The following is a 24,919-nucleotide window of genomic DNA, read 5'->3' on the forward strand; positions in this document are numbered from 1 at the left end:
AGCATCCACTTTTGGCATTTCTGAAGCGAGGAGAGCCCACCTAACTTACGGGTGCATGCCTCCAGAACCACTGGCTGGGCATAACGTACTGGTCACTACAGCGTACTGGTCCCTATAACGGCAGTTTGTAATTTTCACTCTGCACCATTCATTGCTGCTTGTTTCTGGAAAATACCCATGCAGTCAAAATCGCCACTACACCTGTAGATAAATTTCCTAAGAATAGTTTCCAAAATGGGGTCACTTGAGAGGGGATTTTGCTCTGCAATTAGGGGCTCTGTAATTTTAGGGGCTCCGAAATTTTATCACTATCATGAAGCACAATATGTCACGAAAATCTGTCTCAGAGTCACCGGGATCCGTTGAAGCTTTCCAGAATTATTGCCTCGTAAAGTGACAGTGGTCAGAATTGTTAAAATTTGCCAGGTCATTAACGTGCAAACCAGCCTCGAGGGTAAAGGGGTTGACCAATGAGATGACCCTGGAACCACTGATTGGTCTCATTCTCATGAAACCTATGAACATGACTGCATGAAGAAAACAATCAAATTTAATCATTTAATTTTATTGTGAAAATTGAGTTTTGTCAAATCCTGTGTTATGATAAACACATTAAAATTACACACACACACACAAATATAAAACAGTGAGATTGGTGGCAAATGGAAAATGTTATTATTAACAATTCATGCGGAATTGCATTTGTAACTTGTATTTAGCCCTGAGTAGATTGTCTTGTCTAAGAACACAAGTGCTCTGAGTTTCTGTTATGCGATATGTTTTTAAACATTCTTCAGTTTGCTGTCATAGAATATTTACTGTGCAGTTTCTGAAGTGACTAACGTCTATTTTACTAGCTCTGATCTTAACAGATTCATAACTCAGAAGTCGATTTTATTCAGATCTTCTAAATATCCAGATGACTGTATTGACCCGGAATCCTCTGACTCTGTAAATAAATATTAGTAAATAATTAAATGTAGTAAAAAAATCTCCACTAATTAGAAAGCGATTAAACTTTGAATACAAGAGATCCCAGTATGACAATTTTAGCTCCATTTTGGGCGAAAGCTGTCATCAGCCGATACATACTGTATATGGCATTAATATTAAGCTACATTGTTGGCCAAAACCTGTATCTAAATGAATAACATACAGGAATATGGGGCAGGATGCCAGCTCATTCCTCAAGTAGCTTTCCACCAAGCAGCAGAAGTGTTTTTTTCCTACTACACCTAGTTAAAGGAGTTGTCTACTACCGGGGTAACCTCTTTTTAAATGAATTAGTCCACCTTATAAAATAAACTCATGCACCCACCTTCCACACTGGTGACGTTCCAGCAATGTCGGTGCCAGGGTTCTCAGGTTCCCATGGCATTCTTATGACTTGTGAACCCTATAGCCACTCAACTGGCGGCTGCGATCTTACTTTCCTTCAATGAACAGTTTGTGAGAGAGGGGAAACCATGTGTAGTGAGAGTATGGATAATAATATGTATAATAGAGGGGACATGATGAGCCATCTGTAATAGAGAACTGTGGGGATCAGTCTGTAAGACAAATGCATGGGTATCTGTAGTGGCATCATGGAGAACAGTGTTTGTAACAGAAAGGGGCATAGCGAGTAGTGAGGAGAGGGCAAACCAAGGGTAGCAGTCTATGTACCAGAGTGGGGTTTGTGAGTGAGGGGTGAACCATGAGGAGCAGCGTGTAAAAGGGATAGGAGAATGGACAGCAGCCTGTGAATGGAGGACTTTGCAGAGCCATCTGTGAGATATGGAACAATAGGGTGCTGTCTGTTGGGAGACGTGAGTACATGAGAACAGTGAAAGGAGTAAACTCATACAAAGAAGTGGCTAGATGAGCACCTGCCAGTGGCAGCAGTATAGTGTATTCACTAATGCCATAAGCTGTGTATCCATGATCAATAGCATGCATGCATGGTGAGACACAGCTAGTTACACACGACACATCAGGGGTACATTTATAGGTTTAACCAGGCACAGAATTTTTTTTTTAAAGCGAAACTGTCACCAGAAATAACGCTGTTAACCTGCAGATATGGGGATAATCTGCAGGTTAACAGCGTTATGATGCTGTTTGGCATCTGCACTTAGCCGAACGCAGTGGGGAGAAAATGATCTGTATTGTCCCCGTTTTCAGTTTCAGTCATAAGGGCGGCGCCGACACTGGTTCAGTCATTACTCTGAGTATACAGAGCGGCCACGACCCTGTGGTGTGCCGTTATTAGTGGCATGCCACTGGCTGGGGCCCGTGGAGTAGTGCGGGCCCTAGGCGGCCGCCTGGTCTGCCTGCCCCTAAAGCTGACCCTGGGAGGAGGTGGAGTGCAGTGATGCCCAAACATTTGAGCATCCACGGCAAGGAGAAAGCCACGTTGGGGAAGGTCAATTCATGTCTGAAGAGGTGGAGGGTAATCATGATGTACAGTTGAGATCAGGTCAGCCTAAAAATCACAACTCAGAAGGAGAATCAGATTGAGGAACTGGAAGATGACATGGTCGATTATGAGGTCACTGATCCAACCTGGCACGGTGGCACACGAGCACAGCAGTGCAGAAAGGGATTAGTCCATAGCACAAAAACAGGCAAGAAGACCTAGTGGTTTGACCAGAGGGAGAACTCGGTTAACTGTTGTTATTATTATTATTTATTTATATAAACTGTAAAGCGCCGTGGAATATGTTGGCGCTATATAAATAAAAGATTATATTATTTATATAGCACCATTGATTCCATGATGCTGTACATGAGAAGGGGTTACATACAAATTACAGATATAACTTACAGTAAACAAACTAACAATGACAGACTGATACAGAGGGGCGAGGACCCTGCCCTTGCTGGCTTGCATTACACAGAGACCACCACACTCGGCTAGATAACATGCCAAGGGTGCATTGTTCCCCCGTATGGTAGTTTTTTGTTCTGAAATTCCTTCAGACAAAACAACTGTAATTTGCTGCTAAACCAAGCAAAGAAGAAGCAACCTGAGCACCACCAGCATGTGCAAAAGCACATCGAAGCAAAGCCCCCCGGGAGGTGTGTGGAACACCTGGTGTGATGAATGAGAGCCGGGTGGATATAGATATCCCACCGCCATCACCAATCTGTGACGGAGCTTACACAGTCACAGCTCTATGGCACCCCCTTACCCTCAGGTCAGTCATGGAACTGCACCTAGAATAAGTAGTCGATGGAGAAACTGCCATGTTACGTACTAGTTATCAAAGCTTTCTGCAGTGAGGGCGGTATATATATCACCAGTCCCATATAAAGGTAGGGTAGAGGTATGGGTTTGCAGTTATCTGTATGTGTCATGTTAACGATCTTTATCATGTGGATCTTTGGAAGAGCTCAAGTCCACATGTACTTTCTTAGCTTCTGGTTCGTCTCCACACGTGACATGACGCGGCTTCCGTGGCAGAACAATAACACTGGCTAAAGGTGTGTGGCTAGCTTTTAACCCTTAGCTCTCTCCGTTCCATATTTCCCACCGCTCCTCTGGGCCGAACTGAAATCTCCTCCCCTGACCTCCTAGCTGAAATAATTCCCAATATCTGGGATGGGCCATAACTTCCTAGTGGGAGGATCAAAAGGGATGACTGACATCTCAACGGGTTCGTTGGGGATTGACTGATATGGAGAATCCAAACTTGGGTTGGCTAAGTGATTCTGGAGAGCCAGTCTCGATAGCTCAGTATCTGGGACAGCTAGAGAACAATGATACCCAGGTGTGTGTGTGGAGGGCTCCCAGAATTTTGGTGGTATATTGGACTTAACCCTGAGATGCACGGTACTCTCATAATTCATCTCTATGTGTTGGTACCACTCCATCTAGGGCTTCCATTGATAGCTGGCCATCCTGCATAAAAGATAGCAGGGGGTCCCAGCTCTGTTCCTCCTTGCATTAATTAACACATAGCCTCTAATTCTCTGGCAAGGTCCTGTTCTTTTGATGAATTGTGTATTTATCCCATGGGTGGAGGCCACAGTTCAGAGGCATGGGGAGAGGGAGAAGTCTGGATAATATATTTGGCCTGAAATTAATAAATCAACATGGTGTCTCACACCTGGGTACAAAATCTGTGTCTGATGGTAAAACCACTGCCCCTTCCCCTGTGTTACAGCCTTCCCAATCTGCTGTCCATGAACCAGGCGCTGATGCCTCCTGACGACAACCTGCAGCTGCACAGACACAACAGCCAGCAACCATGTCAAGTTTGTTGTTCACTTGTCCCTGCCCCAGACATTTAACAGAAAGCAGAAATATCGACCCACTCACCCACAGGCCAAAATGCTAAATACCCACATAGCCAGATTGGTAGCCCTGGAAATGTTGCAGCTTCGACTTGTGGGAACTGAGTCTTTCTGTGACTTCTTGGCGGTGGTAGCCCCATGGCACTCGATTACTATTCAACTCTATTTTTCCCGGGGTGCCGTCAACATGTTACATAAGCAGTCGTGTTACACAATATCAGCCATGCTCTGGCCAACGCAGTCACAGGGAAGGTCTACTTTACCACAGACACATGGACAAGTTCTTGTGGACATGAACACTACATTTCCCTAATGGCACACTGGGTGATCCTGGTGGAGACTGAGGCTGGGGCATCACACATCTTAATCACACAAAGAATAGGGGACCCAACTTCCATCAGAGTTTCAGTCTCCTCGTATTACAGTTCCTGTCTCTCCTCCTCCTCTTCGAAAGTAGCCTCCTTATCACCCCCCAGCTGGGAGGTCTGCAGCACTGCCTTGGCAAAGCGGCAGCATGCTCTGCTGAAGCTCATCTGTTTAGGTGATAAAGCTCACAACGCACCCAAGCTGTTGAAGGTGATAAAAAAACAGACCGATCCATGTTATGTAAATAAAAGCTTATAGCCTGACGTTAAATTCATCCATTGGTTGTATAAATGATTCTTTTGAAAGCTGAAACCCTCCGAAATGTGGTTTAGGTTAAGAAAATAAATTGTGGAAACAGGAACACATGGGCTACTTGCACAGTGAACAAGTCTGTATGATCATGTTCACACACCACCAAGAAACCTGAAGACACAAAAGAGAATAGTAAAACCAAAAACACTCATCTTGAAAAAATGTTGCAGTAATCCGCAAGTGCTAGTAAAAGATGTAAAAAACAGGGTATTTGGTTGATACGTATTTTGCAAAAAATGTATACTAAGCTGCTCCACCAAACTTCACGGTATACCCTTATCAGAGCAGTCCTAACTAATGTATGCAATCCCTATCTGATGTATTTAAAAACCTGATCATCTGTATATTACCTGTGTGAACAGGGTTCAGAGAGGAAAAATCCATGTGTGCATACAGGGTAGAACAGCTTTTGTGCAGATAGCCCAAGAGGAGTGGTGGAACTCCCCAGTCTTGTAGACTGCCTTGTGCAGGCACGTACTACGGAGGACAGAGAATGAACTTCAATCCAATATTGCAGCCAGCATGCAGCCAGCGGGTAAGGAAAGGGTGAATCAAACACCCGAAAACCCCGCCCCTATGGCTGAAGATTGTTCCCTCCAAATTCAGGTGACAGAGTCCCTTTAAGTGTTCCCTTTATTTTTTTGAGGTGTATATACATATGTATATATATATATATATACAGTGGGGCAAAAAAGTATTTAGTCAGTCAGCAATAGTGCAAGTTCCACCACTTAAAAAGATGAGAGGCGTCTGTAATTTACATCATAGGTAGACCTCAACTATGGGAGACAAACTGAGAAAAAAAAATCCAGAAAATCGCATTATCTGTTTTTTTAACATTTTATTTGCATATTATGGTGGAAAATAAGTATTTGGTCAGAAACAAACAATCAAGATTTCAGGCTCTCACAGACCTGTAACTTCTTCTTTAAGAGTCTCCTCTTTCCTCCACTCATTACCTGTAGTAATGGCACCTGTTTAAACTTGTTATCAGTATAAAAAGACACCTGTGCACACCCTCAAACAGTCTGACTCCAAACTCCACTATGGTGAAGACCAAAGAACTGTCAAAGGACACCAGAAACAAAATTGTAGCCCTGCACCAGGCTGGGAAGACTGAATCTGCAATAGCCAACCAGCTTGGAGTGAAAAAATCAACAGTGGGAGCAATAATTAGAAAATGGAATACATACAAGACCACTGATAATCTCCCTCGATCTGGGGCTCCACGCTAAATCCCACCCTGTGGGGTCAGAATGATCACAAGAACGGTGAGCAAAAATCCCAAAACCACGCGGGGGGACCTAGTGAATGAACTGCAGAGAGCTGGGACCAATGTAACAAGGCCTACTATAAGTGACACACTACGTCACCATGGACTCAGATCCTGCAGTGCCAGACGTGTCCCACTGCTTAAGCCAGTACATGTCCGGGCCCGTCTGAAGTTTGCTAGAGAGCATTTGGATGATCCAGAGGAGTTTTGGGAGAATGTCCTATGGTCTGATGAAACCAAACTGGAAATGTTTGGTAGAAACACAACTTGTCGTGTTTGGAGGAAAAAGAATACTGAGTTGCATCCATCAAACACCATACCTACTGTAAAGCATGGTGGTGGAAACATCATGCTTTGGGGCTGTTTCTCTGCAAAGGGGCCAGGACGACTGATCCGGGTACATGAAAGAATGAATGGGCAATGTATCGTGAGATTTTGAGTGCAAACCTCCTTCCATCAGCAAGGGCATTGAAGATGAAACGTGGCTGGGTCTTTCAACATGACAATGATCCAAAGCACACCGCCAGGGCAACGAAGGAGTGGCTTCGTAAGAAGCATTTCAAGGTCCTGGAGTGGCCTAGCCAGTCTCCAGAGCTCAACCCTATAGAAAACCTTTGGAGGGAGTTGAAAGTCCGTGTTGACAAGCGAAAAGCCAAAAACATCACTGCTCTAGAGGAGATCTGCATGGAGGAATTGGCCAACATACCAACAACAGTGTGTGGCAACCTTGTGAAGACTTACAGAAAACGTTTGACCTCTGTCATTGCCAACAAAGGATATATTACAAAGTATTGAGATGAAATGTTGTTTCTGACCAAATACTTATTTTCCACCATAATATGCAAATAAAATGTTAAAAATACAGACAATGTGATTTTCTGGATTTTTTTTTCTCAGTTTGTCTACCATAGTTGAGGTCTACCTATGATGTAAATTACAGACGCCTCTCATCTTTTTAAGTGGTGGAACTTGCACTATTGCTGACTGACTAAATACTTTTTTGCCCCACTGTATATATATATATATAGTTTTTGTTACCTAAAATACAAAGTTGTGTATGTATGTTGTGTACAAAATGTTGTGACTCTTTAAAGCAATTTATGACAGAATTCTGGCAAAATTGCTTTGATGAATTGGGGCTATTGTGTTCAGTTTAATTTTTAATTATATTGAAATGCTTATTTATATATTTTCATGATAATATATGTCATATACTGTATGTACATTTTATAGACATTGGAGTTGTAATAGTTACCTCCACATGGTTTGTTCTGAAATGTGATATCATCCAGAGCAACATCACTTCTTATTGAAATCCCACGAATACCTTCAAATACAATCTATAAAAAAGGAAATTCACACTGTTTAGAATATCAGCTAATGCTGTCACGCTGAGTGAGGGAGAAGCTAGGTGCACAACAACAGGAAGAGGGTGGGTGACCACATACACTAGAAAAGGGTGGAGTGGAGACCCCTTTGCAGATCTGACAACACCCTGTCTGTCTTAACGCCCCTAAATAGGTTCCGCACCTATCGCCGAGCAAGAACCTAATCCCTGACTGCCCCTAGTGATAGACCCTGGATAAGGAGGGGACAGGGTAACGCTAGTCAGCCCCCACTACAACTATAGACAAAGCAGGAAGACATATGAGAGAATACACTTAGCCTGAGACGACACAAGAGAACTCATTCCAACAATCCTCCAAGAGGCTCCTAGAACAAACAGAGGTTAATAGAGCTATCAACGGCACCTTTGCTGAAGCAACTAAAGGTATTTAAACATCCAGCATGGGTGTGTTAATCAGGAGATAGGTCCTAGAGGGAGTAGGATATCACTCCACAGAAGAGATGCAAGATCCAGAATGTGCCTGCAGAGCCAAGCGCAATGACCTACAGCCGGATCCAGAATGACTGAATGTCACACCTGACACATCCATGACAAATGCCTATGCCATAACATGATTGGTAATTCTTCCCACAGCTCTCTGTTCTATCTACATTTGTGGATCTTGATTTTCCCATATCTTCCCCTATACTTTCCATATTTTTTGGACTATATATATATATATATATATATATATATATATACAGTATATATTTAACCCCTTCCCGACCCATGACGCCACGTAGGCGTCATGAAAGTCGGTGCCAATCCGACCCATGACGCCTATGCGGCGTCATGGAAAAATCGCGTCCCTGCAGATCGGGTGAAAGGGTTAACTCCCATTTCACCCGATCTGCAGGGACAGGGGGAGTGGTAGTTTAGCCCAGGGGGGGTGGCTTCACCCCCTCGTGGCTACGATCGCTCTGATTGGCTGTTGAAAGTGAAACTGCCAATCAGAGCGATTTGTAATATTTCACCTATTATAACTGGTGAAATATTACAATCCAGCCATGGCCGATGCTGAAATATCATCGGCCATGGCTGGAAATACTAATGTGCCCCCACCCCACCGATCGCCCCCCCAGCCCCCCGATCTGGCCGGTACACTGCTCCGGCTCCCCTCCGTCCAGTGCTCCGCTCCCCCCCGTGCTCTTGTCCGCTCCCCCCGCGCTCCAATCACCCTCCCGTGCTCCAATCACCCCCCCTGCACTCCGATCCACCCCCCCCCGGTGCTCCGTTCCACCCCCCCGTGCTCCATTCCAGCCCCCCCGTGCTCCGTTCCACGCCCCCCGTGCTCCGTTCCACCCCTGTGCTCCGATCCCCCCCTCCGTGGTCCCCCCCCACCCCATCATACTTACCGATCCAGCCGGGGTCCCGTCCGTCTTCTCCCTGGGCGCCGCCATCTTCCAAAATGGCGGGCGCATGCGCAGTGCGCCCGCCGAATCTGCCGGCCGGCAGATTCGTTCCAAAGTGCATTTTGATCACTGAGATAGATTATATCTCAGTGATCAAAATAAAAAAAATAATAAATGACCCCCCCCTTTGTCACCCCCATAGGTAGGGACAATAAAAAAATAAAGAAATTTTTTTTTCCACTAATGTTAGAATAGGGTTAGGGTTAGGGGTAGGGTTAGGGTTAGGGGTAGGGTTAGGGGTAGGGTTAGGGGTAGGGTTAGGGGTAGGGTTAGGGTTAGGGGTAGGGTTAGGGGTAGGGCTAGGGGTAGGGTTAGGGGTAGGGTTAGGGTTAGGGCTAGGGTTAGGGTTTCGGTATGTGCACACGTATTCTGGTCCTCTGCGGATTTTTCCGCTGCGGATTTGATAAATCCGCAGTGCTAAACCGCTGTGGATTTATGGCGGATTTACCGCGTTTTTTTCTGCGCATTTCACTGCGGTTTTACAACTGCGATTTTCTATTGGAGCAGTTGTAAAACCGCTGCGGAATCCCCACAAAGAAGTGACATGCTGCGGAATGTAAACCGCTGCGTTTCCGTGCAGTTTTTCCGCAACATGTGTACAGCGATTTTTGTTTCCCGTAGGTTTACATTGAACTGTAAACTCATGGGAAACTGCTGCGGATCCACAGCGTTTTCCGCAGCGTGTGCACATACCTTTAGAATTAGGCTATGTGCACACTGTGCGGATTTGGCTGTGGATTGGCCGCTGCGGATTCGCAGCAGTGTTCCATCAGGTTTACAGTACCATGTAAACATATGAAAAACCAAATCCGCTGTGCCCATGGTGCAGAAAATACCGCGCGGAAACGCTGCGTTGTATTTTCGCAGCATGTCAATTCTTTGTGCGGATTCCGCAGCGTTTTACACCTGTTCCTCAATAGGAATCCGCAGGTGAAATCCGCACAAAAAACACTGGAAATCCGCGGAAAATCCGCAGGTAAAACGCAGTGCCTTTTACCCGCGGATTTTTCAAAAATGGTGCGGAAATATCTCACACGAATCCGCAACGTGGGCACATAGCCTTAGGGTTAGGGTTGGAATTAGGGTTGTGGTTAGGGTTGTGATTAGGGTTATGGCTACAGTTGGGATTAGGGTTAGGGGTGTGTTGGGGTTAGTGTTGGAGGTAGAATTGAGGGGTTACCACTGTTTAGGCACATCAGGGGTCTCCAAACGCAACATGGCGCCACCATTGATTCCAGCCAATCTCGTATTCAAAAAGTCAAATGGTGCTCCCTCACTTCCGAGCCCTGACGTGTGCCCAAACAGTGGTTTACCCCCACATATGGGGTACCAGCATACTCAGGACAACCAATTACTGGGGTCCAATTTCTCCTGTTACCCTTGTGAATCTAAAAAAATGCTTGCTAAAACATAATTTTTGAGGAAAGAAAAATGATTTTTTATTTTCACGGCTCTGCGTTGTAAACGTCTGTGAAGCACTTGGGGGTTCAAAGTGCTCACCACATATCTAGATAAGTTCCTTGGGGGGTCTAGTTTCTAAAATGGGGTCACTTGTGGGGGTTTCTACTGTTTAGGCACACCAGGGGCTCTGCAAACGCAACGTGACACCCGCAGACCATTCCATCAAAGTCTGCATTTCAAAAGTCACTACTATCCTTCTGAGCCCCGACGTGTGCCCAAACAGTGGTTTACCCCCACTCATGGGGTGTCAGCGTACTCAGGAGAAACTGGACAACAACTTTTGGGGTCCAATTTCTCCTGTAACCCTTGGGAAAATAAAAAATTCTGGGCTAAATAATTATTTTTGCGGAAAGAAAACGTATTTATTATTTTCACGGCTCTGCATTATAAACTTCTATGAAGCACTTGGGGGTTCAAAGTGCTCACCACACATCTAGATAAGTTCCTTTCGGGGTCTAGTTTCCAAAATGGGGTCACTTGTGGGGGGTTTCTACTGTTTAGGCACATCAGGGGTTCTGCAAACGCAACGTGACGCCCGCAGAGCATTCCATCAAAGTCTGCATTTCAAAACGTCACTACTTCAATTCCAAGCCCCGGCATGTGCCCAAACAGTAGTTTACCCCCACATATGGGGTATCACCGTACTCAGGAGAAACTGGACAACAAATACTGGGGTCAAATTTCTCCTGTTACCCTTGGGAAAATTAAAAAATTCTGGGCTAAATAATTATTTTTGAGAAAAGAAAACGTATTTATTATTTTCACGGCTCTGCATTATAAACTTCTATGAAGCACTTGGGGGTTGAAAGTGCTCACCACACATCTAGATAAGTTCCTTTGGGGGTCTAGTTTCCAAAATGGGGTCACTTGTGGGGGGTTTCTACTGTTAAGCCACATCAGGGGCTCTGCAAACGCAACGTGACACCCACAGAGCATTCCATCAAAGTCTGCATTTCAAAACGTCACTACTTCACTTCCGAGCCCCGGCATGTGCCCAAACAGTGATTTACCCCCACATATGGGGTATCAGCGTACTCAGGAGAAACTGGACAACAACTTTTGGGGTCAAATTTCTCCTGTTACCCTTGGGAAAATAAAAAATTGCAGGCTAAATGATCATTTTTGAGAAAATAATTTTTTTTTTTTATTTTCATGGCTCTGCGTTATAAACTTCTGTGAAGCACTTGGGGGTTCAAAGTCCTCACCACACATCTAGATTAGTTCCTTTGGGGGTCTAGTTTCCAAAATGGTGTCATTTCTGGGGGATCTCCAATGTTTAGGCACACAGGGGCTCTCCAAACGTGACATGGTGTCCGCTAATGATTGGAGCTAATTTTCCATTTAAAAAGCCAAATGGCGTGCCATCCCTTCTGAGCCCTGCCGTGCGCCCAAACAGTGGTTTACCCCCACATATGGGGTATCAGCGTACTCAGGACAAACTGGACAACAATATTTGGGGTCCAATTTCTCCTATTATCCTTGGCAAAATAGGAAATTCCAGGCTAAAAAATCATTTTTGAGGAAAGAAAAATGATTTTATATTTTCATGGCTCTGCGTTATAAACTTCTGTGAAGCACCTGGGGGTTTCCAGTGCTCAATATGCATCTAGATAAGTTCCTTGGGGGGTCTAGTTTCCAAAATGGGGTCACTTGTGGGGGAGCTCTAATGTTTAGGCACACAGGGGCTCTCCAAACGCGACATGGTGTCCGCTAACAATTGGAGCTAATTTTCCATTCAAAAAGTCAAATGGCGCGCCTTCCCTTCCGAGCCCTGCCGAGTGCCCAAACAGTGGTTTACCCCCACATATGAGGTATCGACGCACTCGGGAGAAATTGCCCAACAAATTTTATGATCCATTTTATCCTACTGCCCATGTGAAAATGAAAAAATTGAGGCGAAAAGAATTTTTTTGTGAAAAAAAAGTACTTTTTCATTTTTACAGATCAATTTGTGAAGCACCTGAGGGTTTAAAGTGCTCACTAGGCATCTAAATAAGTTCCTTGGGGGGTCTAGTGTCCAAAATGGGGTCACTTGTGGGGGAGCGCCAATGTTTAGGCACACAGGAGCTATCCAAACGCGACATGGTGTCCGCTAACGATGGAAATAATTTTTCATTCAAAAAGTCAAATGGCGCTCCTTCCCTTCCGAGCCTTACCATGTGCCCAAACAGTGGTTTACCCCCACATGTGAGGTATTGGTGTACTCAGGAGAAATTGCCCAACACATTTTAGGATCCATTTTATCCTGTTGCCCATGTGAAAATGAAAAAATTGAGGCTAAAAGAATTTTTTTGTGAAAAAAAAGTACTTTTTCATTTTTACGGATCAATTTGTGAAGCACCTGGGGGTTCAAAGTGCTCACTATGCATCTAGATAAGTTCCTTGGGGCGTCTAGTTTCCAAAATGGGGTCACTTGTGGGGGAGCTCCAATTTTTAGGCACACGGGGGCTCTCCAAACATGACATGGTGTCCGCTAAAGAGTGGAGCCAATTTTTGATTCAAAAAGTCAAATGGCGCTCTTTCCCTTCCAAGCCCTGCCGTGCGCCCAAGCAGTGGTTTACCCCCACATATGAGGTATCAGCGTACTCAGGACAAATTGGACAACAACGTTCGTGGTTCAGTTTCTCCTTTTACCATTGGGAAAATAAAAAAATTGTTGCTAAAAGATAATTTTTGTGACTAAAAAGTTAAATGTTCATTTTTTCCTTCCATGTTGCTTCTGCTGCTGTGAAGCACCTGAAGGGTTAATAAACTTCTTGAATGTGGTTTTGAGTACCTTGAGGGGTGCAGTTTTTAGAATGGTGTCACTTTTGGGTATTTTCAGCCATATAGACCCCTCAAACTGACTTCAAATGTGAGGTGGTCCCTAAAAAAAATGGTTTTGTAAATTTCGTTGTAAAAATGACAAATCGCTGGTCAAATTTTAACCCTTATAACTTCCTAACAAAAAAAAATTTTGTTTCCAAAATTGTGCCGATGTAAAGTAAACATGTGGGAAATGTTATTTATTAACTATTTTGTGTCACATATCTCTCTGGTTTAACAGAATAAAAATTCAAAATGTGAAAATTGCGAAATTTTCAAAATTTTCGCCAAATTTCCGTTTTTATCACAAATAAACGCAGAATTTATTGACCTAAATTTACCACTAACATGAAGCCCAATATGTCACGAAAAAACAATCTCAGAACCGCTAGGATCCGTTGAAGCGTTCCTGAGTTATTACCTCATAAAGGGACACTGGTCAGAATTGCAAAAAACGGCAAGGTCTTTAAGGTCAAAATAGGCTGGGTCATGAAGGGGTTAAACCCTAGGCCTCACAGCCAGTTTTGGCCTTTATGACCATTTAAGACCAATTTTTATTTCACCTTTCTATTGTCGCATTCCAGGAGCAATAATTTTTTTTAGCAACATGAACGACTTGCTTTTTTTTCCGGATGATTTGTACATCTCGGTGGCACAATTTTGGGGTATATAGAACGTATTATACCACTATGGCAATACAAAATTTGTATAGTTTTATTTATTTTTTTTGTTACTTTTGTACAATTAATAGACTGAAAAAAAAATCTTTTTTTTTGTTACCTTATTATGACAGCCAACATTTTTTCATTTTTCCATAATGAAGCTGTACGAGGACTTACCGTATTTTTTTGGAAGTAGCAAGCTGTAGTTTTTTCTGATATGCCTGGTTTGGTAAATTTTTTTATCTCTGTTTATGTTTTGCAGTAGATGTGACAAAAAAAATCTCACATTAAATCTGGAATTGTTTTTGGATTTTATTTTTTACAGATTTCATTGTACAGTATAAATGACATTTCAGTGTTATTCTGGGGCTTGATACGATTGCGTTGATACCCAATTTATAACTGTTCATAATGTTTTACAACTTTTTAATTTTTCTGTTTACAGGTCTCTATGAGGGCTTGTTTTTTTTTGAGTTACGAGCTGTACATTTTAAGGGCACCAATTTGGAATACGCATGACTTTTTCATCACTATTTGGTTATTTTTTTAGCTAAGATTAACAAAAAAGCCAATTATGCCATAGTTTTTAATCTTTTATAGCATAAGTCATTACGAACGAGGCAATACCAAACATATAATGTTTTTATGGGGGGTTGTTATTATTACAGATAAAATATTTTTTCTGTTATTAAAACTTTGATTTTATAATTTCGTAGAATCCTAGAATGTTAGAGTTGGAAGGGACCTCCAGGGTCATCGTGTCCAACCCCCTGCTCAATGCCAGATTCACTAAACCCCATCTCAGACAGATGAATTTTTTTCTTGCTACGCTGTTTGCCGACTAATTTATTTTATATTTTGATAGATCGGATATTTCTGAACACGGCGATACCAAATATGTGTATTTTTGTCATTGTTTTCTTGTAAATGAGGCAAAAGGGTGATGATTTCAATGTTTGTGTATTTTTTTTACATATTTTTAAAGGGACACTGTCACCTGAATTCGGAGGGAACAATCTTCAGCCATGGAGGCGGGGTTTTTGGGTGTTTGATTCACCCTTTCCTTACCTGCTGGCGGCATGCTGGCTGCAATATTGGATTGAAGATCATTCTCTGTCCTCCATAGTACACGCCTGCGCAAGGCCATCTTGCCTTGCGCTGGCGTGTACTATGGAGGACAGAGAATGAACTTCAATCCAATATTGCAGCCAGCATGCAGCCAGCGGGTAAGGAAAGGGTGAATCAAACACCCAAAAACCCCGCCTCCATGGCTGAAGATTGTTCCCTCCAAATTCAGGTGACAGTGTCCCTTTAAGAACAGCAGCAGCTGTTTAAAGCATATGATGACTGATTGAATTAGTCATCAGGTGCGGGGAAACATGCAGGCTAGGGCCCGTTTCACACGTCAGTGGCTCCGGTACGTGAGGTGACAGTTTCCTCACGTACCGGAGACACTGACTCACGAAGACACATTGAAAGCAATGTGTCACTGCACATGTCAGCGTGTTTTCACGGACCGTGTGTCCGTGTGCAAAACACGGAGACATGTCAGTGTTCGTGGGAGCGCACGGATTACACGGACCCATTAAAATCAATGGGTCCGTGTAAAACACGTACCGCACACGGACGCTGTCCGTGTGCAGTCTGTGTGCCGTGCAGGAGACAGCGCTACTGTAAGCGCTGTCCCCCCACGTGGTGCTGAAGCGGCCATTCATATCTTCTCTCCAGCAGCGTTCGCTGGAAAGAAGATATGAAAAATCCTTTTTTTTTGTCCTCGTGTTTACAATGAAGATCCCTGTTGCAAGCCCCCTCCCACCCCCTGTGTGCCCCCCTGCTGTTACTAAAATACTCACCCGGCTCTCTCGCAGCGTCCTGTCCTCGCCGCACCTTCTCCTGGATGAGCAGTCATGTGGGGCCACCGATTAGTCATGAATATGCGGCTCCACCTCCGAAAGGGGTGGAGCCGCATATTCATTACTGTAATAAGCGGCACCACGTGACAGCTCATACAGGAGAAGATGCGGCGAGGACAGGACGCTGCGAGGGAGCCGGGTGAGTATTTTAGTAACAGCGGGGGGGGCGCACAGGGGGTGGGAGGGGGTTGGCCAGAGGGATCTTTATTTTAAACACGAGGACCAAAAAAAAAAATGGATTTTTCATATCTTCTTTTCAGCGAACGCTGCTGGAGAGAAGATATGAATGGCCGCTTCAGCACCAGATGCAGGGGACAGCGCTTATCTCTAGCACTGTCTCCTGCACGCTCCGTGTGGTACCCAGTCGGCACACGGGCGGCACACGTGTGCCGCACGTGTGCCACACTGATGTACCACAGGAGCACACGGACACGGATAATTCCGGTACCGATTTTTCCAGTACCGGAATTATCTGGACGTGTGAGACTGGCCTAAATGTGTGAGCCCGCAACAAAGGCAGAGACACGACATATGATGTAAATATACATCATGAAGAGGTTAAATACTGTTGGTAGTCTCTGACAGCGGCATTTAGGGTATGCGCTCATTATGCTTGCTGTTGTTGAAGACAGATGATGGCTGTATGACACAGACATCATTAGCCAGGAAAGATGCAGTCTCAGCTCCTGGGCCTGCATCTAAACTGGGAACTGATATTGGATGTAGTTGCATACCTCATACTGACTCTAGCTTTACTAATATTCTTTGTAATATGTGGAGCTCAAAACTGCATACTATATTCAAGATATGTCCTTACAGGTGATTTTTTAGTGGGATAATATTACACTGGGATCAAAGTTTTTACATACCCTAAAACTGAAACATCATAATTGCATTTTTTCAAGCACTAAACTTCACTAAAAAAAATTAATAAGAAGTCATCAAAATGTCATAACTACCCCAAAATTGTATCAATAAGACTGTCAGCTCATCGCACAAAAAATAAGCTCTCACCCAGCACTACCAACAGAAAAATAAAAACTTTACAGGCCTTGGAAAATGTCTGTAAACTTCTGAATTTTTTTTTTCACCACTTAAATTGAAAAAAATCTATGCAAGTTTGGCATTGTCATAATTGTACCATCCTGGAGAGTCAGATTTTCAGGTCATTTAAAAAAAAGAAAAACTATGGCAGAATTGCATTTTTTCACCATTTGATCCCAGTTGGAAGTTTTTCCCGTTTTTTTATTCTGTTGTATGGTAAAACGAATGATGACATTCAAAACTACAAGTCATCACATAAAACCAAGCCCGCATATGGCTATGTTGACATAAAAATAAAAAAGTAATGGTTCATGGAAGTGGGGAAGAAAAAAACTATATCGCAGTAAAGAAAAATCGCCTTGGCATTAAAGGGTTAGTAATCTATGTCCACTGTCCAAGGAACAAATATGAATACATTACCTACAATGACTATCAACTGTAAAATGATAAGGGCAATCCTAATAACTTGACTATATCTCTTTGGCCTCACAGACACATCAAATAATTATTATTTTTTAGAGATGGGGGAATAAAAGTACTTTTTTTGGCAAACTCCCCTGGTACTGCTGGCTTACCTGATGATGCCTTTCACTGTCATATTCTACTTGTGCTCTCAACCAGCTGATGCTTTGTTCACCTCTCCGACTCCACAGAAGACTCTCCTTATGTCTGCGACCTTCCTCTCTCAAATATACATTAAGCAGTCCTGTACCTGCTCCATACATGTGATAATAGAACGTCAAGCACTGTTTCCCATAAATTGCCCGAAGTGGTCTTGAGATAAGGCGGGATTTTTGCCCAAAGACCATATTGGTTGCTTCGATGTACATGTAGTATCCTTAAGAGAAACAAAGTCATAATCAAAATAACTATATGGTAAGTTTTCCTAAAAATAACATGAAAGATCCCTATAAATATGTTGGTACATCTGCCAGAGTTTTTCTTGTTTTTATTAAAGAAGCACTCCTCCTCCCATCAAAGTTTGTATGCAGTCACTATACTATAAAGCACTGTGTACTTACAATTGCTCATTGTGCCTTTCTACCTGGCTAATTTTTCTCTACTCAATGTAGAAACAGGAAGTATCTTGTCTCTGCATAAGTCATCTCCCTTATCCCCCACTTGAGTCACACCACAACCAGTCTTTTCCGCAGGGATTTTTTATATAAGGATATGCACACACATTGCATTTTTCCTCGTGTATGTGTTGTAAAGAAATCTCAGTTACATGATGCTGATTTTTTCTTGGCAGATTTGAAAGTGCTTAAAATCTGCAGCATCTGCAGTCGATTCTTTCAGCGTTTTTACTGAGTGTTTTACTCATTCAAATGAATAGGGAAAAACGCATGTAGAAATGCATATAAAACGCACACATTTTACGTGTGTTTTCGGTGGAGAAACTTTTGCCACACATACTTAACTCCATATGGCTAAGTTCCCACAGGGCGTTTTTTTTGCTGTGTTTGATGCTAATTTTCAGCTGCTTTTTACAGTACCAGCAAAGCCTATGAGATTTCAGAAATCTCATGCACACACATTGGGTTTTTGTGTGATCAGTATTTTTTGCTTTGCAGCGTTTTTCTTTTACATAGGGCACGTCACTTCTTTCAGCGTTTTTCCAGCGATTTTCACCCATTTACTTGAATGGATGGTGAAAAAACGCCGCAAATATGCAAGGTTGACTCTTATTGCAGCGCATTTGCTGCAGAAAAGTCAAGGAGAGCCGGATATGACATCATCACACTCGGCTCTGCTACATCTAGACAGGCTGCATGATTGGTTCATGCAGCCTGTCATCCATCAGCGGACCTCCCCATTCACTTGAATGGGGGGTCCAACATTAGTGTTTGCCATGCTGTCATATGCATGACAGCGTCACAAACACCGTTTCTGATTGGCGGGGAAATCCTCCCCGCGGGTCAGAGAGCCGCGGCTTCCCGCTGTCAGAAGATCACCGGTGTCAGCTGATGGGACAACTTCTCCCATCATCTGACACCTACAGCTGCCAATTACTGTGAGAGCAGGAGCGGCGGATGGGAGTTTTCATCTGCCGCTCCTGCGCTATAAATAAATAATTTTTTTTTTTAAATGGCGTGGGTTGCCCCCTATTTTTGATAACCAGCCAGACAAAACTCACAGCTGAAGGCTGCAACCCTCAGCTGTCAGCTTCAGCAAGGCTAGCTATCAAGAATAGAGGGGTCCTCACGTTTTTTTTTTTAATTATTTAAATAAATAATTTAAAAAACCGGTGCTGGGTCCCCCCCCATTTTTGACAACCAGCCTTGCTAAACCTCACAGCTGGGGGCTGGTATTCTCAGGGTGGTAAGAGGCCATGGATACTGGCCCCCCCAGCCTAAAAAATGCGCCAATTCTGGCGCTTTGCCCGGCTCTTCCCACTTGCCCTGTAGCTGTGGCAAGTGGGGTAATAAGGGGTTAATGTCACCTAGCTATTGTAAGGTGACATTAAGCCTGCTTAGTAATGGAGAGGCACCTCTCCATTACTAATCATGTAGTAATTAAATGGTTAAATAAACACACACAGTAAGAAAAAAGTATTTTAATGAAATAAAACACCACACAGTTTTGACCATATTTTTATTGTTCTGCCATTCCAAGCGAAGCCCTCTATCTTCTGTAATAAAAATAAAATAAAAAAACCAACAGTATACTCCCTGATCTGTCGCAGTCCGATATAACGAGTGTCCCACGCAGTATCTGGGGGAGATAACGTTCACAATCAGGAGAGCTGCTAATGACCGCTCCCGGCTGTAAGCTACTGGGGAATGAATGAGACGGAGCGGGCGCAGGCTCAGTAAAAAGTGGTGACATCACCGAGCTCCCTCACAGCTTCACCTGAAGTAACCTCTGCACCGAGGGAAAATGCCGGGTAAGAGGATACCGCAGGTAATGTATCGATCTATTCTATCTATTCTATCAATCTATTCTATCTATCTATTCATTCTATCTACAGGAAGTTGTTTTTTTTTTCTCTGTGTGCACTCAACTTTATTGGCATGCACAAAGAGAAAAAAAACGCATGAAAAAAATGCAGCAAAAAATGCCACAAAAAACGCACCAAAAACGCACCTAATCCTGCGTTTTTGTCGCAGCTGATTTCCTGCCAAGATGATCAGGTTTTGCTGCAGAAAAAAAAACGCAGCAAAAACGCCCTGTGTGAACTTACCCTAAATGCTGCTGTCAGTCTCTGACAGTAGCATTAAAGTTATGTGCACATGTATACAGCAACATGCAGAGATGCTGTTAGAGGCAAATGATGGCTATATGATACAGCATTTTTTTTCTGCCAGCACTCCAGTATTTGCAGCAGAAAAATCTTAAGGTATATTCTCCTTGGGGTATGTTCTCCTTAGGGTATGTTCAAATGCAGCATTTTTAACGGCTTATTTTTATGCAAATAAGAAACTGCTTTTTACAGTAGCAGCTAAACCTATAAGACTTCAGAAATCTCATGCACAATCTTGTGGGTTTTTTTCTTGATTCAATTGGAAAACTGCAGCGTTTTTTAAAACCACAGTATGTCAATGTTTTGAGCTTTTATGATAAGTTTTTCACACATAGAAAACAATGAGAAAGTGCAAGAAACAAAGCAAACATTTTTGCTGAACTTTGGTGAACAAAACTAAGTTGATTAAACATGTATGTAGACAAATCATAATCTGCACCAAAAAAAGCTAAAAATATTTTGAAAATTGAGCAGAACCTTCGTTTTAATGTAGTGTTTTTATTACTAAGAGATATGATTTTAGCTGCAAAAAAAACCAGCAAAAATGCTGTATGTGAACAATACCTAAGGGTATGTGTCCATGATCAGTAAACGCTGCGGTTGGAGGCTGCGGACTTGTGCAGTGTCCAACCCGCAGCGTCCATTCTGATACAGCATAGTGGATGGGAGTTCAAGAAATCCCATCTCCTCTATGCATCCATAGACGCACGCAGCTCTCCCACAGAGACAGACATGCGACACGTCTCTCCAGACTGCAACATTTCAATTTCTAGTGGCTCTGCAAGAGAAATTTCACCCATATAATATATTGGATGCGGAGAATCCGCACGGTTCAGTGCGGATAGAATAGAACACATGTAGATTTACCTGCGTTCAATAGATGCCAGCACTTTGGATACAATTATGCGTTGCGTTTAAAGCGCTGCCAGTTCCAAATCGTGGGCACATACCCCAAGTCCCACATTTTACTTAGTTTCTCGGTTACGGGAAGGCTGTAGTGAGAAATATTGGGAGAAATAAGTATTTGACCCCATGCTGATTTTGTAAGTTTGCCCACTGACAAAGACATGAACAGTCTATAATTTTAAGGGTAGGTAAATTCTAACACTGAGAGACATCGATCTGCGGCACAATGTAAAATCTCACCTCGTGGGGTATCCTTGATAATGAGGAAGGGCACAGATCAGCCTAAAACTACACGGGGGAAACTTGTTAATGATCTCAAGGCAGCTGGGACCACATTCACGAAGAAACACACATTACGTCGTAAAGGCTTAAAATCCTGAAGTGCCCGCAAGGTCCCCCTGCTCAAGAAGGCACATGTGCAGGCCTATCTGGAGTTTGCCAATGAACACCTGGATGATTCTGTGAGTGATTGGGAGAAGGTGCTGTGGTCAGATGAGACAAAAATTGAGGTCTTTGGCATTAACTCAACTTGCCGTGTTTGGAGGAAGAGAAATGCTGCCTATGACCCAGAGAACACCGTCCCCATTGTCAAGCATGGAGGTGGAAGCATTATGTTTTGGGGGTGTTTCTCTGCTAAGGTCACAGGACTTCTTCACCACATCAATGGGAGAATGGATGAAGCCATGTAAAATCGTGAGTGACAACCTCCTTCCCTCCATCAGGACATTAAGAATGGATCGTGGCAGGGACTTCCAGCAAGACAATGACCCAAAACATACAGCCAAGGCAACAAAGAAGTGGCTCAAAAAGAAGCACATAAAGGTCATGGAGTGGCCTAGCCAGTCTCCAGACCTTAAACCCATAGAAAACTTATGGAGGGAGTTGAAGCTCCGAGTTGCCAAAAGACAGCCTCAAAATCTTTATGATTTAGAGATGATCTGCAAAGAGGAGTGGACCAAAATTCCTCCTGACATGTGCGCAAATCTCATCATCAAGTATGGTCTTGTTTGCCAGAGGGATCAAATACTTATTTCTCACTGCAAACTGCAAATAAATGTATATAAATTATACAATGTGATTTTCTGGACTTTATTTTTGTGATTCTATATCTCAATGTTGAAATTAACCTACCCTTAAAATTACAGACTGTTCCTGTCTTTGTCAGTGGGCAAACTTACAAAATCAGCAACGGATCAAATACTTATTTCCCCGACTGTAGTAACCACTTAGAATAGTTACCTTCATTAAAGGGGTTGTCTCAAGTGGAACTTTTATGGCATAACTACAGAATATGCCATAATTGGCAGGTAGATGCTCTAGAACCTTCTAGAACCCCCATCTAACTCTATTATCTCAGAAAAGAGGGATCACCCATCCGGCTGGGGCCATTTCCTAACCACCAGTGAGTGAAGAGGTGGCAACTTATCTACCAGCTTTCTCTCCATTTATTGCTATGTGAGTATTTGGTCCACTGCATTTGTAACTCTTAGAGCAAGAAGGAGAGAGTCAGCACTGTCACCTCACCCTTCAATGGTGGTTCTGGAGATAAGTATATGTCCCAGAGAAGGGACCCTATCTATCACACATTTATTGTATATCCTAGTAAACAACACACATCCTGCCAGTAAGTAAATCACAAAATGTTATCAAGTGACTTCAGAAATTCTGGTTAACAACACAGGACTCACCTACCCCAGAAGTGTGATCTCCCCTTGGTCCGGTGTAAGATGTAGGTGTGGTCCCTCGTATCCGGTGCCAGATTCCTCTTCTTTGCCATTCTTGTTGAAATCCACAGTCATCTTTTTCAAAAGTACATCTTCCAGGTAATGGAGGCAACCTGTCTGTAATTAAAGAAAATACATGATAGAGTTTACACATTAATGTAAAGAAACCCATTCAAACAACCTAATGATTAAAAGGCAAATATATGCGTTTGTGAAAATTAGTATCTTACTGTACCAATGTAACAACAACAGCTCCTATCATCTCTTTACTATTGTTAAAGGGTTAATTCGAAACCAAAAAGTAAATTTCAATTAATAAATCTTTAAAAACTAATAACTTTTGTGATTGAAGTCATGGTACAATTCGACACCATTCACTCTGTACTGCAACTTGGGTTTTTCTTTATATTACCCACTTCCTATGACGATTTGTTTGAATCCCAGTGCATGATGGGATACTCACACAAATCGTCATTTGCTGGCTGAAACTGCCGTCCCACCCTTGAAATGAAATGTCATCAAGGGGGGACTGGGACATCCTGACACCCCCTTGCTTCGTTTGCTGCCCTGAAACAAAGAGTCACCAGTGACGCTCATTTCAGGGGCGGTGCTGTCCCTGAGTGTCTCCCTTGTGCAGTGTCTCCCGGAATGCCCTGTGCAAAGCACAACAAACTACTGCCCTGTAATTGATTGGCGCTCATTAATGGTGCATGATGGGCCAAAATCAGCACATCTAATGCACTATTTGCATAAGTATAATCCACAATTGCGGCCCACAACAATCATACATTTTTCACTGATAGGTGATAAATATGGTTTGTGGAAACAGATAAAGGAGCAGTCCTGAGATTCAGCTTTCTGCCACTGTCAGATTAATTGACATTCTATCTGATATTGTTTCTCTATTGTGTACTTTTTACCCTTGAGTTGCCATTTACACCTGACCATTGTTCCTTCATCAGGTCTCCAGCTGTACATTAGCTGATAAGAAATAGCTTGCAGTTAGTATTCTGGTTTATCCAAACATTATTACTCCTTCACCAGAACTTTTTACATACCATATACCATCATGTATATGAGCAGGAGGCATTTACTGACATCCACCAAAGCTACTTTCAGACTGCAAGGCTGATTAACCCCGTAGTGACAGAGCCAATTTTGTACTTAATGACCAAGCGAATTTTTACAATTCTGACCACTCTCACTTTATGAGGTTATAGCTCTGGAACGCTTCAACAGATCCCAATGATTCGGAGTATGTTTTTTCGTGACATATTGTACTTCACGTTCGTGGTAAAATTTCTTCAATGTAACTTGCGTTTATTTATGAATAAAAATGGAAATTGGGCAAAAATGTAGACAATTTTGACATTTTCAAACTTTTATTTCCCACATGTCTACTTTACATCAGCACAATTTTGGAAACATCTTTTTTTTTGTGACGACGTTATAAGGGTTAAAAGTTGACCAGCGAATACACCCTAACCACATCCCTAACCCCAACTCCAACACCCCAACTATAACCTCTACAGAACCGTAACCCCAACACCACAACTGTAACCCCACACCACAACCGTAAACCCCACACCACAACTGTAACTCTAACACCACAAATGTAACCCCAACACAACCCTAACCCTAGCTCCAACCCTAACCCTAGCCCCAACCATAACCCTAGCTCGAACCCCAACCCTAGCCCCAACCCTAACCCCAACCCTAACTCTAACCCTACCTTAACCCTAGCCGCAACCTCAACACTAGCCCTAACCCAAATCCTAATGGAAAAAATGGAAAAATACATCTTTTTATTTTATTATTCTTATCTAACTAAGGGGGTGATAAAGGGGGGGTTTGATTTACTATTTTTTTTTATTTTGATCAATGTGTACCGGGTGGGCCTCGGGGGACCCCATTTCTCTCTCCTCTGGTATACTAGATCATATCAGAGAAGAGAGAAATAAATGGGTAATCTGACTTTTTTTTTGTGGGGACGGTAAAAACCGACCCAAATCATGTTCTCCGGGGTCTCAGCTACCCTTGGCAGCCGAGACCCCAGAGCTTTTCAGACGCTGGGGGGCACTATAACTTTATTTCTCAGTGTCGTTAAAAAGTACCCTTAACTGCCGCAGTTA

The 24,919-nt window shown here is 43.0% G+C and overlaps 1 protein-coding gene across 1 annotated transcript in view; it reads right to left on the minus strand.

The window, feature by feature from the left end:
- Positions 1-549: 549 nt before the first annotated feature.
- MAMDC2 (MAM domain containing 2) overlaps positions 550-24,919 on the minus strand; it is a 173,428-nt gene continuing 149,058 nt past the window's right edge. Inside the window, exons 11-14 of the mRNA XM_069763557.1 lie at positions 22,752-22,904; positions 17,489-17,751; positions 7,485-7,569; positions 550-949 (exon numbers count right to left, since the gene is read on the minus strand). Of these exons, the coding sequence (XP_069619658.1) occupies positions 882-949; positions 7,485-7,569; positions 17,489-17,751; positions 22,752-22,904 (569 nt within the window). The 3' untranslated portion in view covers positions 550-881. The remainder of the gene's footprint in view (positions 950-7,484; positions 7,570-17,488; positions 17,752-22,751; positions 22,905-24,919) is intronic.

The sequence above is a fragment of the Ranitomeya imitator genome, chromosome 1 (assembly GCF_032444005.1).
Source record: "Ranitomeya imitator isolate aRanImi1 chromosome 1, aRanImi1.pri, whole genome shotgun sequence".
In the NCBI taxonomy this organism is placed as follows: Eukaryota; Metazoa; Chordata; class Amphibia; order Anura; family Dendrobatidae; genus Ranitomeya; species Ranitomeya imitator.